The following is a 15,998-nucleotide window of genomic DNA, read 5'->3' on the forward strand; positions in this document are numbered from 1 at the left end:
TTGAGTTTGATTCACAGCAAGGTTACTGTGCAAGGCAAAAGAAGAAAAGAAACGAAAAAGGCCAACTTTCCAAATGGGAACAATATTTTAACTGATATTAGAAGTCGTGCATTTAGGCATAAGAGCTGTTTCTGAACAGAATAAGGTCGATAGGCTTACATCACTCTCTGCCTATCACTCCGGATCGTTGTTGTCTTATCCCTGGTTATCACCACTCCTGTATATATATCAAAATCCACGTGGGGTTTGGATGGCTGTCTTGTGTTACTTGGGATCAAACCAAGATCTTGTGAGGTTTTAATGCCAAACCAGGCATTGCCTCCACAGTGGCGCAGCTTCACTGCTCTTAAGGCAAACAAGTTCTAGAATTCACCTTTCAACTAAGTAGGTTTGAGCTGGCTTCGTAGCAACTTACATTGAACCAATTCACCTTTTTTCAAGGCTTTTCTCATTGTATTAGTATAGGTTTTATCTAAATATTAAGTGCAAGGGAAGAAATTGGCTTTTCAAAAACCCTGAGGTTTCTATGCTCTTTCTTTAAAGGAACAGGAGATAAACGATAGTATTTATTAATATGAAACTTCTAGTATGAAAACATCCAATTCTAGAATACTTTGAAAATCTCAAGTAGGATCTCCATACATTTTTGTATGTTATTTAGAAATAATAAGACTTGCTGCTAATGTTTGCATATTTAGAAACTCTGTCTTGAGGTGGCTTGTAGCTGAAGACAATTCCTACTTTAGCGATGCAAATATCAGTCTTTGGACAAATAAGGATTCCCTGATCTTTCGGTTTTTCTGTTTCAAAAGTGCTGTATGCTGCTTTCTGTTCTTGGCTCCGATGCAATCATGTGTCCTCAGTATTTGAGAATATCAGCTCATGGACACCTTTCTTACTGGAATGCAGGGATTTGAGGAGTTTAAATGGACGGGCTGGGGAGGGTTTCTGCTGAGATTATAAGCATAGCATTAGACAAGTACTGCCTATCCTTCCTGTGCTGGCAGCCAAGAAAAACGTTGACGTGCTTTGTTACGCAACATCTGTTGTCAAGAATTGCATGCATTATCATTTGGTGGTGGAGGAAGAAAGGTGGGGGCTTTTTTCCCCTCCAACACTTACAAAAGAAGTTAAACTGACATTTATCTGCAGAACAGCTTTGATGCTGCAGCAGTTTTAAGAGCAGTTTGGCATATGCGTGGGTTATTTTTGCCCCCTCTTTTTTTAATACATTATCAGCAGTTGTACAGCAGCCTTATTACTTGCTTGCAAACAAAACAAAAACTTGTCTGTAGTCCAGTTTGAAGCACAATGTGAATAGCTCTGCAGTAAGCATCTCCTCCAGCAGCTGAATTGGTAGTTGGGCACATCAACGCCTTTAGCCTTAATAATGCCAATTGATTTGTGAATTAAGCTGGAGGAAAGAGCTCTGTGGCTCATTCAGTAAATAAAATGCTGCTGTAGCTAAGAATAAGCATTGTAGCACAGGTGCAACTATGAACTGGGTATGAATTCGTTATATTTATTATTGCTTTGTTGCTGAGCTAGAAGTACTTGCATCAGCAGGTACTGTATTTTGGCCCAGGGTTTGAGAAGCAGATACATTAAGTCGGTAATTGTACTTGGGAGAAATCCTAGTTTACGCTCATAATTTGTGGACAAATTGGAGTTTTTAGTTTACTTCAGGCTAGTTTTTCCCATGGAAGCTACTCTCTTTGGTATGCCACAGTGCGGCTGATCCAAGTGGTAATTACGGTCTTGCCAGTCAAGGGAGAGCAATCGAGGTGGAGTATCTTTTGAGCAGTACTAGCAGCTGAAGAATCCCATCCTCATAACTTCAAAGCTGATTTCTGTCTTTGGGGGGTGGGAACGTGGGAGGAGGGCAGCAGATTAAAGCTGTTAGCGTAGAGCTGATTAGATTTGGGCTCAAATATATTCTGCAAATTCCTGGGTCCTAATAAAAATGAGTTGGTGATATTTAAAAACAAGTTAGTTACATGATGATCATTTCTGCTTGACTTCTACGCTAATAAGCACATTATCCTAACATAATTCACTTTCTGTTGGTGAATTGTTTGTTATCCTTAAAAGGAATCCAAGCAGTCACGTATTTGGTTTGCTGCAGTCTTAGTATAATTAGTGAAATAATTGTGGGTTTTTTTTTTTCCCCCTAATATTCTCACAAATGGAAAAAATCCACTATTTTTCCTTCGTTTTTGAGGATCAAAATGAGCATTTTAACCTTGCTCTACTTTGGTTCTAGTTAATTCCCTTTTTGGGTCATAGGCACTTGAAGTTCAAAGCTGCTTTTTTGTACGTAAACTGAAAATTTAATGTAAAAGTTCTAAAAATGTCCTTTGGTTAAAAAAAACAACTTACATTTAGACTTCAGCAAAACAGTTTATTTGCCTTTGTGTGCCAAAGACCAGTCTACTAAAGAAATATGCGTATAACTTTCAATGTAAATGTGGGATATCATCTAAATATACAGAAAATCCGAGCAGAGCACTTCAGAGGAGCCTTCCCTCACTTTTATATCTCCTGCTTCATCTTGCGCTTCTGTGCTAACTTGTAGTAGTGACTTTCTCCAGCTGCCTGCGAGACCTGTTCTACAGGGTAGAAACTGTCAGTAAATATTGGACTTTTTAAGGGCAGCCATCACAGCTGGCAGCCCTTTGAGGCACATGGAACATCAGTTAGCGAGGTGGTACTGCTGAATGTATTCAGAGCTCATTTCCTGTCACCTAAAACAGGCCAAGTATCCTGGGCAACACCAGAGCTTGAATCGTCAAGGCAATTTGTTGATCCCAAAGGTGATCGATCCCAAAGGTGATCGATCCCAAAGGTGACGCAGCTGATGGTCTTATTACACCATCTGGAAATCTGTGGTTGCTCAGTAAGAGAGTAAAGCTTCCCCCCCTCTCTCCCTACAACCGCCTGATCAATATGACGTATTTCCAGGAAACCGTTGTTAAAAGTTGTGTAACTAATGCTATTGCCATTTAAGAGAAACCCCGTGTAGTCGGCATGTAATAGCAGGTATTTGATATGTGCTGAGAATTTTAGGGTGGTTTTGAGGTCATTCAGTAATCTACAGAGGCCTTGGTCTTTTCAGTCCGGTTTGTTTAGCTAAATATGCAATCATTGTCCTTATCCATTTGATTCTCTTTACATGTACAAGTCTGGTATTACCATGTATTTTCTCCTAGCATTTTTAAAGTAATTTTTTGCTTCTAGTTTGATGCTCTTCGCACGTTGCGTGCTGGAAGACTTTTTGTTACAGATTCATCTGTTTAGAATGTTGGAGAATCTTTTTGCCTTTAAAGATTTATATTCCTTGCATACTGCTTGAAGAAAAAATCTAGATGTTAAATAAATGTATGAATGTATGAGAGATTCTTCAAGTTTGTAGTTCACTTAATATTTAATAAATGCAATATATCATTTTTATAAATATGTATAACATAGATATTGATAGATTTAGAATACGTAAGGGATTACAATAGGATAACACATTCATCTCTGTTGGCATAGAAAAGACCACTAATGTTTTATGAACGTATTCATCCTCATTGGTGAAAATAAATGCCCTGCTCTCCTGCAACCCATTAACAATGTGGTTTATGGAAAGTTACTTTTACAAATTTCATTGAACTGTAAGTGAAATGGCTGAAGAGAGGGCACAACAATGTCAGCCCAGTAATGAAATTCTAGAGGGAAAGCGGTGCTAGTGAAAAGGGCTTTTTTTCTTTTCCGATTTTTTTCTTTTTCTAAAAAGAACCCAGTCGAGCTGTATGAATGGGAACAGGTCTCCACGTACCATTCCTTCCTTGGTTGCGCTGCTGAGACTGCTCGCTGATCCCACTGGGACTTGGCAGTATGAAGTGAGCTGATAGTATCTGGTTGGGGTTAAGAGCAGGTGGAGATGGTGAGAGGTGACTGCTTTTGTTCTTGATCTGCGTAGGTGATGTGGTCAGTTGTAGAACTGACACCGGTTTTGTCTTGGTCACTTCAACGTCTGAAGGGGTAGAGCTGCAGAAGTACTTTTTACTTGGGTTGTGTGATAAAGAGTCAGAGAAGAGTTAAGGCTAGAACTTGTGGATAAAGGTGTGATGCTTTTAAACTTTATTCCGTTTTATATAAATAAATGTATGTAACTAAATTGTGCTTTCTGCCATGTGCCTACGAGTTTTAAGGGAAGTATACAGCCCTTAGCCAAAGCTGAGAAGATGATATTATAAGGGAGTGAAGACGGAATAAATGAGGATTGAGAAAATGGCCTCACTCATATTAGCATAAAAATCCTTTCTGTGGAAGAAGTCCTGCTCATTAAAGGAATAGGACTTTATATTCTTAAAGAACACTGTCACAGCACAATTTTGTTGACATCATAGGGTCTTTCTCAAACGGGTTCTGTGTGAGAGGATATTTGGATGATAATGTTGTTGCTGCTGTTTGGTGAAAAGTGGGAGGGGAAAGGGTTTGTCCAGAGAAAGACAAGAAATCAGGATGTTTTAAAGAAGTAGAGCTTTTCTGCTCAGTTACAGTTAAGGGACCCCATGTGTGCTCCTTGTCAGCGAGAAGAATAGGTGCTTGAGACCAACACGTTGACTTGCCTTTTAATGGACCCATAGTGTGCACATGGTTAGCTATCATGGTTTTCTGGCCAAGGAGCAGGGAATTATTAAAGCAGGCTCGCTCAGCTGCTTACAACTGTGGCAGGTCGTTCTGTCATTCTCCAGACAGTCCTGCTCACCACTTGTGAGTCTGTGGGTAGTCTTTTGTACACTGGGCCTTTCTCCTACATGTCTGTTTTATCGCTGTTGAAAAAGCATTTAACCTTTTACAGCTTCGTAGACATAAAGTTATGTAGGAAAGGACTGTTAAAATGAATAGACGAACAGGCATTTGGAAGTATGTATATTATACTTCATAGTTGTCTTGATTTTTAATCCTATTAAGGCAACTTATTTCCATGATTATATATTGACTTTCACTCTCCTCTCCTGCTAATAAGCTGGAGACAATGTCATCCAAAGCCTTTGAAATAACAGGGGAATAGCGTATGCAGCTTAGCATGGTTTTACTAAGTACTGGAACACAGCTCTTGCAGCACTGGGTTCCTAGTTTCATGGCTTGCTCTTATTCACATAGTCCATTTCCAGACTGACTGCTTACCCTTCTGTAAAATGAAATCGATAATATGTGCTTCCCAGATTTGTTGTCAGACTTCCTTGATGCATGCAAAAAAAAGTAATAATCAAAGAAGCCACAGTGCATTTCAAAGCAAGGCAAAACAGAAAAAAACAGGTGTATAACTAATAGTTTCAGGTAGTAGCATCCAGCTTAATATCTAGTCCTATGCACACAGAAGAAGAAATGAGATTCTTTAAAATTCAGATAAGCAGGGTTAGTTTGCAGCTAAAGATTCTGAGCACACTGCTTTTGTGTGATAATATTTTAGATTTATTTCCACAACTTATTGCACATTCATTTTTTGGAGTTTTCATTGCAGAAAATTGCCAGGAGGAATGGATTTTGTCTTCCTCAGCTGGCAGAACAATTTTCCACCTGTCGCCCAAATATTTGATGAGAAGGATTATGGTACAGCTGCTGGAAGTTTATACTTTATATCCATAGGAAGCAAGAGGGTCTGATGAAACTAATAGACTGATGTCAAAAGTTGGCTTGCTGAGATGTATATACAATACTTGTGACTTTCAGCATGCGCTGAAAATTTAGGAGACCCTGTATGCTAAGATGTGAAATACAGAAATGATCGTGGTTGTATAGTATGTTTTTAAGCAATCCTTGACTTCCCACCAGCGCTCCCTTTTGACGTGCCTGACGTAGTTACTGAGGCATGTGGGTGTTCGCTTTCACAGTCAAGTTTTTCAAGCGCTGGTAGGTCTCAGACCCTATCACTGCAGGAGATTTCATCAGCACAGCAAGAGGAGTTAGAAGGGGTCCATTCATTGTAGCTTTTACTTCAACTTCTCCACAAGATGCCATCCGATGGGATGTCAGTTTTTAAGAGAGTATCTTAAAAACGTAAGTGGCAACTACCTCAGATGTGTAACTTAAAAGCAGGAGAAGTACTCCCTCCTTGGAGGGTAGATATATATCCAGTTAAAAAAAAGCTGTATTATTGGGTTGCAAAGGCATTTAAAATTCTCTCTGCTTTGCAGAATGCTCTGAAACGGGTAACTTTTGTGTTGTTAGTCTTCCGTACTCCTGGGTATGAAAACATCATACTTGATGATGATCATACTCATCAAACTTGAGAGTTTTTCCTCACAAGACTTTTTGGTAGGTGCTTAACACTTAAGCCATGATTTGTGCTATGAAGGTCAGTCCATTCTGGAAACGGAGTAGAAATAATCTAGCTGTAATATGATTTTACCAGCTTAGAATCTTCACTGTGATATTAGCCTTTATTATTTATTTATTATTTATTTATTTATTTATTTATTAGCCTAACTCAGCCTCTGAGTTTGAATTTCTTTGATTTTTAGGTTATCTTATTTGTGTTTCACAACCCTGAAAACTACAGTTATAATACACAAACCCAGAGAGAACCAGTGCGAATAGACATTATTTTGATGTCTGCTACTTTCAAAGGTATTTTTTATTCAAAAGCAAGTTCAATTGCTTGACAGTTCTCTGGTTGTCTCTGCCTTGGTGTCACAGTCAGCCCAGAATACTCTTAGTTTGGGTGTATCTCGGGTATAACTGGTAATTATTTTTGTGTTTGGTTCATTAAGCCTTATTCTTTAGCAAAGCCCTGGTGATTTCCCTTCGCGTGCAACGCGCGCCCGCTCAGCCACGCCCTGTGCCAAGTTAGAGAGGGGTAGGTAGCTGGAAGATGCTTTTACAGAAATCTCATTGATTTCTTCTGGCATTGTACTGTTTCCTATAGAGGAAATTGTAAATGTAGACGTGTGTTGGCGCTGACATTGTTGCATTACTGTTGTATCATGGTCTCTACAGACTTGCGCTGACTCTGTTTTGTTTTCAGATCAGAAAGTCGTTGTGGTTCAAACATCAGTGACATCTTTATGTTTTTCCACTTTGATATTTTATTATTATCTTGTACTCATGCCATACTGTCTTGGCAACCTAATTGTAATTTCAGGCCCTACTGAAATGAGAAGTGAACAAACATCTCAGGGGGGAGAGAAAAATGACCCTGAATATGTATATTTACAATATATGTACATGCTTCAGTTGCAATTACCTGTTCCATATGCCCGAAGGTGTTTCAGCTATCTTATAACCTTTGGTTGGGCACAGAAGTCGCATGAAGAAGGGTTCTTAATTCCACAGCTTTCACATGCAGTGAAGTTTCCTTCTAACATTGTCCAGTTTCTTATAACATGGTTCATTTCCCAAAATAATTCGTAGTAACACAAATGTAAGCAAACATTGCTACGCTTAATAAGATCATACCAGCAGTAAAATACAATGAGAAAGATTCCCCCAAATCAATTATTGATCGAATTAAATCCAGATTTTATTAATCCCGTAAACCTTAAATGGAAATTTTACAGGTATTGTGGGAAAATTTGTAATGGGAAAAGGTTTACCCAAGTTGTAGTTCTTACCTGTGAATGCATAGTGTACTTACAGGTGTATAAGCACATTTTCCTTCTGAAAACATTCTTCCCGAGCTGCTTTTAATATATTCATTTACTGAATTAAATATTTATCATTTAAGCAAATCATTGTAATGTGAAATGTGGTGGAAAGTAACATGGGGTATTGAATGTGTCTGAACATAAGCGGTACTGCTTTCCTTACTCATCGTTTTGCTGTAGCATATTCATACCATATCTTGTTCTGCTTTTGTTTTGTTTAGTGCTACTGCTAACTGGTAATGGTGTGGATTTTTCCTAATTCCCAGTCAAGTGAATGAAATATCTACTTTGCCTTTACTAGCCTTAGGACGTTTTTCTTGAATTTGCTAAAAGTATGTGTTTTTGGAGAAGAGGACCAACAGCTTGCATGGTAGCTTTCCATTTGTGTGCGATTGTGCGTCAGGTTACACGGATAAAACGGCTTATATTGAAAGAAGCATGGAATCTGTACAACAAATGTCGTATCAGCCTAGTAGTGGTCATGGTACATGGGTAATATATATAGAAATCTGTGCATTGCCACAGGTGCTGGAGGTGCATGTGGACATATTCATTCATAAAACTAGATCTGGCATTGTGCTGTACAGTAGCCAGAAGAAACCAGGAATTCAGTTAAAAACATTTAAAAAAAAAGTAAAGCATTTCTCTAAGTTTACAAGTTATATCTTTGGGGAATACAGTGAAGTAGAAAAAAGGAGGAAGCCCTGAGGACACAGCGACTCTGAGATGGCAGAGTCTGGGACAGAACACCAGTTAGTGCCACTTTGCTTGTCCACAAACCTGTACCAGGCTGATACAGATTTGGCAGGCAAATGAAAGTGGCTGTGCAGTAGGTGCTCTGTGGCAGTCATACCAATTAAGCAGTTCTGTATCAGTTACCGGGAGTGCTGAATAAGTAATAATTGGATTCCCCTTCAATGTATAGAGTTTAAAGAAAAATTATGCAGTGAAGCTCATCAGCATGCATGTTTTATTACTGACCATTCTCACTGTTCGTGTATTGTCAATCTTTGCTAAATACCAAGTCCCTATAGGCTTTAGTAAATCCGTGTACTAGAGGAAATAACAAAGGCATTAAAGGATTTCGTGTGGGCAACAAAATCTCATATTTGCATCAGTATCTGAGTGACTTGCAAAAAAGCCACATTGTTGCATATGGGCCAGGGTCATCTGATTAAAAGAACATAGACAAATCTCACTAAGTTGCTTTTCTGACTGAATAATGACACAAATTTCATTATGAAAACCATTCCATGCACAAGGAAGCTATGTATTCTGTAATACAAATTTTTTCATCTTTGACTTTCTGTAAAAATGAGCGTACGCATAGAAGACAGTTGGCATTATTTAGTTTTGTAGGAAACGATGACTGCGGGTGGTTCAAAGTTCAACAGGAATCAGCAGCATCAGGTACATGGAAAGGGAAGAAAGCGAGTGTCTAGAACTCTGGTCATGACCAGTTGTCTTTCAAGTGGTGAACAGACCTGTCCAAAAAGAGTGGTTGGGGTGTTTACATCTGGGAAAAGGCATTTTTGCCTCCAGGGGAGTAAGGCTTGCAGTGCAGAAAATATCCAAAAGCCTAATAAAGAAACCAAATGCTAATGCCAAGATTTATAAATTCAGGGGGCTTGGAAAAAGGAGGCAAAGGGGGAGGAACTTTTGAGCAAGACAAGAAAGTTAGAGGGAATGCTTTTATATCAGAATGGCTCTTGTCTTCCTGCGGGCGCAGCTGGTAAAGGAAGGAAATAGTCTCGAAGGCAGTCACATAAATTAGAAAAAAAAACTAAACCAAAAAAAATCCCACAAGCAGAAAGGGAAAGCAGGGATCCTCCGATCGTAGGAATGCTTCATTAGACTGGGAGGAAACTAAGGCAGGAAAATAGGCATGTTTGTTACTTTGTCTAGTGCTTTGTTTGTCTTGTAACACCAAAACTGAAAAGGGACTGTGTGTAGAAACTTAGGAGAAGTCTTTGTATCTGTGCTTTCCTTTTTGCAGGGGTGGGGGGAGGAGGTGGAGGGATAAAGGGAATAGCGAATACTTCAATCTATACTGCGTTTTATAATCTGAAGGAGGTGGTGATAATAATGGAATCTTCCATGGTGGGTAGCATGAGAGGATGTACCTTCCTTATGAGGACGATTGTTACAAAGGATTATTCGTGTTTATTCCCAGCAAGTTACTTGGCTTGTTTGGGACACTTTTTGTAACATAGACAGTAATGCTCCTTACTTATTTTAAATAACTCTTAATTTGAGGGGAAAAAAAAAAAAGTTTAGAACTCATGATTTTTCGTTGTTTTAAAAATCTCACTTTAATATCTAAATTATACCCTGATCAGCTTTGAAATACTGAAGGATTCATGTCTGCTGCTATCAAGATTTTCTAATGTGATCTGATAACTAACAGCAGTGTATTTATTTCACAGAAGAATTTAGTGTTTGTTCTAAACTTCTTTTTTCTCTCCTTTCTTTTTTGTTTCTATTATTGTCATAAAAAGATTTAAAGTCCCTGTTGGACCAGTGTGCAGAACATAAAACCCAAAGCACTTCCTGAAAGGTAATTTTCCAGGAATGAAAAATCCCAGAATAGTGTTTGATAGTTTGGGCTTCTGTCATTCACTGTTGCATTAGAACAGCCATTTTTCTATAACTGTGAATGGCCTGAATCTTGAAAACTGACGGTTATAAATGAAAAACCTTAATAATTTGAAATCAAAACCCTTATAAAGTTCCAGTAGGCTTTCAGATGAATTTGAATACAAGTTAGGGTACAAAAAAGATGATGCACAAAAGAAAGCTGCATTAAGTTAAGAAATCCAAGTATTAAGTGCACCTTAGGAGAGGCTTTGCTTTTGTCAGCAGCCACTGTAGTTATCTTAGTAAAATATTATTTATCCTGAAATGCATGTATATTTATATAACGTCAGTAATAACCTTCTAAATAATATTTTTTAGGACTTGACCCTGGGATTTGTTCTACCTGATTAACAAAGGGCAGTATCTGGTTCTTAGAATGTCAGAACACCAGTCTGGGCATTATCTTCCTACAGTTTATCTAATTAGCACTGATGTGATTAAGGTCTGTGACATCTCCTGTTATTTACATATTTAATTGTTTGTGTATATAGATACAGGGAGGTAAAAATGGTGTTTTATATTCGGGAATGCTCGGATTCTGTAGCGTACTTCCAAGAAACATGCTTTTGAAACAACGAATTACATTCAGTTCAAGGGATGAGGGAGGGAGGCGAGTTGCGTGATATGGATTTGGCTGGCTCAGTACATTCTCCTGTTTCAGCTAAGTACTTCTAGATTGTTTTCAGGGAGAGCTGAAATGCCTCATAATAATTTGTCTAATCTCGCTTTGCTATTGATTGCAGTAGCCAAATTGCTTAGGACTTGAACATGAAATAACGTTTTGGGCCAAATACTCCTTTCTTTAGTCTCTTTGTTCACATAATTTTGCCCTTCCCTGAAGCTTGTACAAGTCTGTTACGTGACCTCTGATTCATGTAGCAGCAAGATGAGCAGTGAGCTGGACAATGCAGCTTGAAAGCAAGAGACCAGTGGTTGCTGTGGTCTGGAGGAAATGGCCCGTCAACTTGAAAAAGTGATAGTGCAGAGCGATACCAGTGTCTCAGAAGTCGCCCTCTACCAGTTGCAAAAATACAGGGAGAAGGATGTAGCAAATTCAAATTTTATTGATACTACAGTGCGATTGAAAGAACTTCAGTGTACTGGAAGGAGTTCTTTTGGGTTTACTGCAACATGCCAACCAGTGGAATCAGAGCAGTATCTCCTAGAACAAGAAAATTTAAGTTTTTCAGCTCTGTCATGCCTGCATGCAGGTATGGAGTCTGTTGATCTGGTAGGTGATACCAGAAGAGAACGTACATCTTTCCAGTGTTTGTTACTGAAGAAATTTAAGGTAATCACAGAGCTGCACTGGTTCAGAGGGCTGTCAGTGAATGCACGAGTATCTCATGGTGGACAGCTTGTACAAGTGCTAATTTTTTTTTTTTTCTGCTAATTGGTGTACTATGGTATTTAAACAGGAAGGCGTCAGAGATCAGACTTAATGTTGATTGTTTTTAAATGCATTTGTTTGCTGTATAGATGTTTGGGAAGGTAGTGCGTGAAACATAAATACATCTACATTAAAGCAAAGTCTTCTAGTTTCTTCTGTGGTTTTAAGATTTGTAAAGCGTTTTGAGACCCTCGCTGAGAGAAGTTCTGTATGAGTCTATCCTTTCTTTAGCGTGACAAACTTTACTTATACAGATTGGTAGGAACGTATAGCTTAGAGATAAAAGCTGGAAAGACTCCAAGGCTAGAAAGGAGTCCTTGCTAGCAGAAGATGCAGGATGGATGAAAAAAAAAAGTAAGAGTAAAGAAAAGGGTGGCCTTTGAAAGTGAAGGAAAAAAGGACCTCATTTGTTAATCTAACTTCACTCTTGGCATCAGTAGATTGTTAAAAATGGACGGGAGTATGCGGTCTTGTCGTGGTTTAACCCCAGCTAGCAACCAAGCACCACGCAGCCGCTCGCTCACTCCCCCCCAGTGGGATGGGGGAGAGAATCAGAAGGGTAAAAGGGAGGAAACTCGTGGGTTGAGATAAGAACAGTTTAATAATCGAAGTAAAATAAATTAGAACAGTTAAATAGGCAAAGCAAAAACCGTGCACGCAAACAAAACAGAACAAGGAATTCATTCACTACTTCCCATCGTCAGGCGGGTGTTCAGCCATCCCCAGGAAAGCAGGGCTCCATCACGCGTAATGGTTACTTGGGAGGACAAACACCATCATACCCAATGTCCCCCCCCTTCCTTCTTCTTCCCCCAGCTTATATACTGAGCATGACGTCATATGGTATGGAATAGCCCTTGGGCCAGTCTGGGCCAGCTGTCCTGGCTGTGCCCCTTCCCAGCTTCTTGTGCACCCGGCAGAGCATGGGCAGTTGAAAAGTCCTTTACCACTGTGAGCGCCACTTAGCACCTATTCAGAGACAGCTTAGCACTACTTAGCAAGAACCAAAGCATCAGTGTATCATCGACATTGTTCTCATCCTAAACCCAAAACACAGCCCCCATACCGGCTACCAAGACGAAAATTAACTCTATCCCAGCTGAAACCAGGACAGGTCTCAATTCACTGATAAATTTCCTGTTGTAGCTGGGGTTAAGTAAAGCAGCCCTTGTTCAGGGTGTGATCGTACCTGGTCCGGTCCCAGGGAGCTGTGGACACCGGAACGTGTCTGATCACCAAACCTCATTTTTAGCGTGCATGGCATGAAATGTCATCTTAATTAGGATTAGGGTGCGACATTTAAATGCAGAAGGGTATTGATTTTAATGTATCTGAAATACTGATGTGTGACTCTTCTGTTTAAGCATGATAAAGGGACCAGTAAAGTAAGTCTTGTGTATCATAAATCACACTAAACATTTATGATGCAAAACTTCCAGATATCACAACACGTTAAACGGGTGTCATTGCAGTCCCTGTCTGATTGGGTAGCCATATGGAGAAAAGTAATATCTCCATAAACAAAAAGCAAAGAATGCAAATCCTTTGTGAATTTTCTTAGAGGCACAGAGTTGCCTTCCAGTCTCACCTCACACAGGACAGGGTAATGAGTTGCTTTGCTTACCTCATGTACTCAGTGAAGTAAATTCTTGCCAGATGCTGATTTCATCTGGATTATAAAATGTCGTACAACAGTGAATTCAAGCAATTACATTTGTACAGCATGCAAAAACATAGTACTATCGATCTGTGAGTCTGTTGGGGATAGGATATAGAAAATCATTCCTCCTTTTGTGTACTGTCATCTTTGGTAGTTTGATGTTCAAGGGCACTTAATGTAGTGCCAGTTACATGTAAGTGAAAAGATGCACCTTGACTTACCTCTTTATGTTAAATGTTTTCTTTCGGAGTGAGCCACTTGCACAGCCCAAAACCACTCTGCTGGTGACAGCATAAACTATTTTGTGCTTCACTCAGTTTATCTGTTGGTGAGGTGAGCTGGACAAAAGCACGGCGATCCCATAGGAGGTGTAGAATCTGTTGTTTTCAGGTGCTCATCAGTAACACTTAACAGGAATGTAAAGCCATAGCATTAAGCCCGGATGCCACTTGCGAGGAGAATTGTGCCCTTAATTCAGCGGGGCTGGGATTTCATCCTTTGTGTCTTGCCCTACGTAGTAAATTTAGTGGAATAACGATGGGTCATTCTAAGTTCTCTGGCTGAATGATCCTTATGAAATTGTTCCTCAACACCAGCGTGTTGCTGCCTTGTGAAGCACTCAGAGCAGTGATGGGAGCATGGGATTTCCAAGCCTCTCCAAAATCTTACGATGACATTTTTGTTATTTCCTATAAAGCATGGATTTAATAAAGCCTGCAGGGACGCAGTATTACTGAAGACAGACAAGATGGAAATCGGCACAAACGTTCAGTAGTAAAATGCTAAAAATTATGACAATATTTTATAAAGTACGCTGTGAATGTGGTTTAAAACATTGAACTAATTTGAAAATCATAATGATCTCACAGCACATACACAGTGTATATTTGCACACACAGACATACTGAGTGCTAAGTGAGAGATACCTCTTTTTAATAGAAATAAAGACAAAGTACGTTCTCATTATTCTGTAATCTACTAGACCCGTGAAGGTTTTTAGACTTACTTCCTATCATCACAACTTACCTTTCATCTAACTTAATTTCATTGGTTTTGGTTAAATCACATACATATTGCCCTCAGCTATTCCTCTTTCTCTGATCCTGTGTTGCCTTCATCTGCGTATAGACTGTGTCCTCCTGTTATCATTTGGCTATGCCGTGTGTATTCAGTACTTTCTAATCTTCCTTCATAAGCTGATCCCTTCTGACTTCTTTTTGTTGCTGTTGTCTGAATTTGCTCACAAACCTGGCAAAGGACTGAAATAAATCCCAGCGTTGCTAAAAATCAATGTGAATTTCCCAGTTTTGACAGCAGCAACTCGGATTTAACTCCATTAGAAGAGTAAAGGAAAAGCTTGTACTCCAGTGCTTCTATGTTCATGTCTAAGCACAGGAATTCAGAAAATGAGACGCCTAGGCTTTTTTTCTTTTTTTTCCTGAACGAATGCCCTTGGATCCTACTGTCTGTGATATAAGCTGAGAAAGCTCACTATCTTGTAGTTTCTGGCCCTACAGAAACCACTTTTCCACTTTTATATCACCTTAAAGGGGCTGTAGTAAATGGGAACAGCGTAAAAGCATATTGAAAATTTCCTCTAAGTGGGTATGAAATCACAGTTTGCTTATTCCGCTGTTGGAGTGCTACAGTAATGCTGTTCATATCAGTATATTTCTCTGTGGTTAACACTCTGATCCCTGTTAAATCTGCAGCCGCTATCTAAAGGAAATTAAATTCAGTGAAAGAAAGGAAGATTTGGTAGTTAAGGGATTGGACTGTCACTCAAGAGAATAAGTTTAGTTTCTACTTCTTCCACGGACTTTCTGTATGACCTTAGATGACTCATTTAATCTTTCTGTGCCTCAGTTCCCCATCTATAAAATTGGCAATAGTGATCATGCAGTTTTCTGATGAGTCTGATGCTTCTTTTCTGTCAATTTTCTTGACAGTTCTTACACTTAAATTTTTTTATATTTTTTTGTGTGTAAGTGTGTGTCAGATTCCTTGCAAAGCACAATCTTGACAGCTATTGAGTTCTACAGGTGTTTCTCTAATAAAATTAGTTTTTAATAAAATCCAAAATGGTATTTAATCAATTAAATGAGATGACACAGAGGGTGCAACAACATGAAAAATGTGTATTTTCCTTTCCTTCCCTTTCAGGAAATGATAACAGTGAAGCCCTTCCAGAGTCTATCCCATCTGCTCCTGGAACACTGCCTCATTTTATGGAGGAACCAGATGATGCCTACATTATAAAAAGCAACCCCATTGTCTTACGCTGTAAAGCTATGCCAGCTATGCAGATCTTCTTCAAGTGCAACGGTGAATGGGTCCATCAAAATGAGCACGTGTCTGAGGAAAGCATGGATGAGACTACAGGTAAGGGCTAATGTGTCCTTCGGGAGATACATCTGAATGCAGTGTCTTATCAACAATATACAAAACAGAGCAAAGAACAGATCACATTCAGAGACACACAAAGAGGAGAGTCGTGTGACTTAGCAGGTAGTTGCAGGCTTGCACTGAGCTGACAGAGGGAACCGGCTCTAATTCAAAACTCACACGACGATGTCCGCTCTGCCCTGAGCACAGCCAAGAAGCCACAGTAGGAGGGCACAGTGTATCAGCCTGTGATGTACCGTGTGGACACAGCTTTGCAGGGCTGGGAGAA

General features: G+C 39.4%; 1 protein-coding gene across 1 annotated transcript in view; it reads left to right on the forward strand.

Moving 5' to 3' along the window:
• LOC309602178 (netrin receptor UNC5D) overlaps positions 1-15,998 on the forward strand; it is a gene marked incomplete at both ends in the record, with an annotated part of 167,305 nt that overhangs the window by 66,026 nt on the left and 85,281 nt on the right. Inside the window, one exon of the mRNA XM_082335565.1 lies at positions 15,488-15,706. Within this exon, the coding sequence (XP_082191691.1) occupies positions 15,488-15,706 (219 nt within the window). The remainder of the gene's footprint in view (positions 1-15,487; positions 15,707-15,998) is intronic.

This window comes from Platalea leucorodia (assembly GCF_965183815.1).
Source record: "Platalea leucorodia genome assembly, chromosome: Z".
Lineage (NCBI taxonomy): Eukaryota > Metazoa > Chordata > Aves > Pelecaniformes > Threskiornithidae > Platalea > Platalea leucorodia.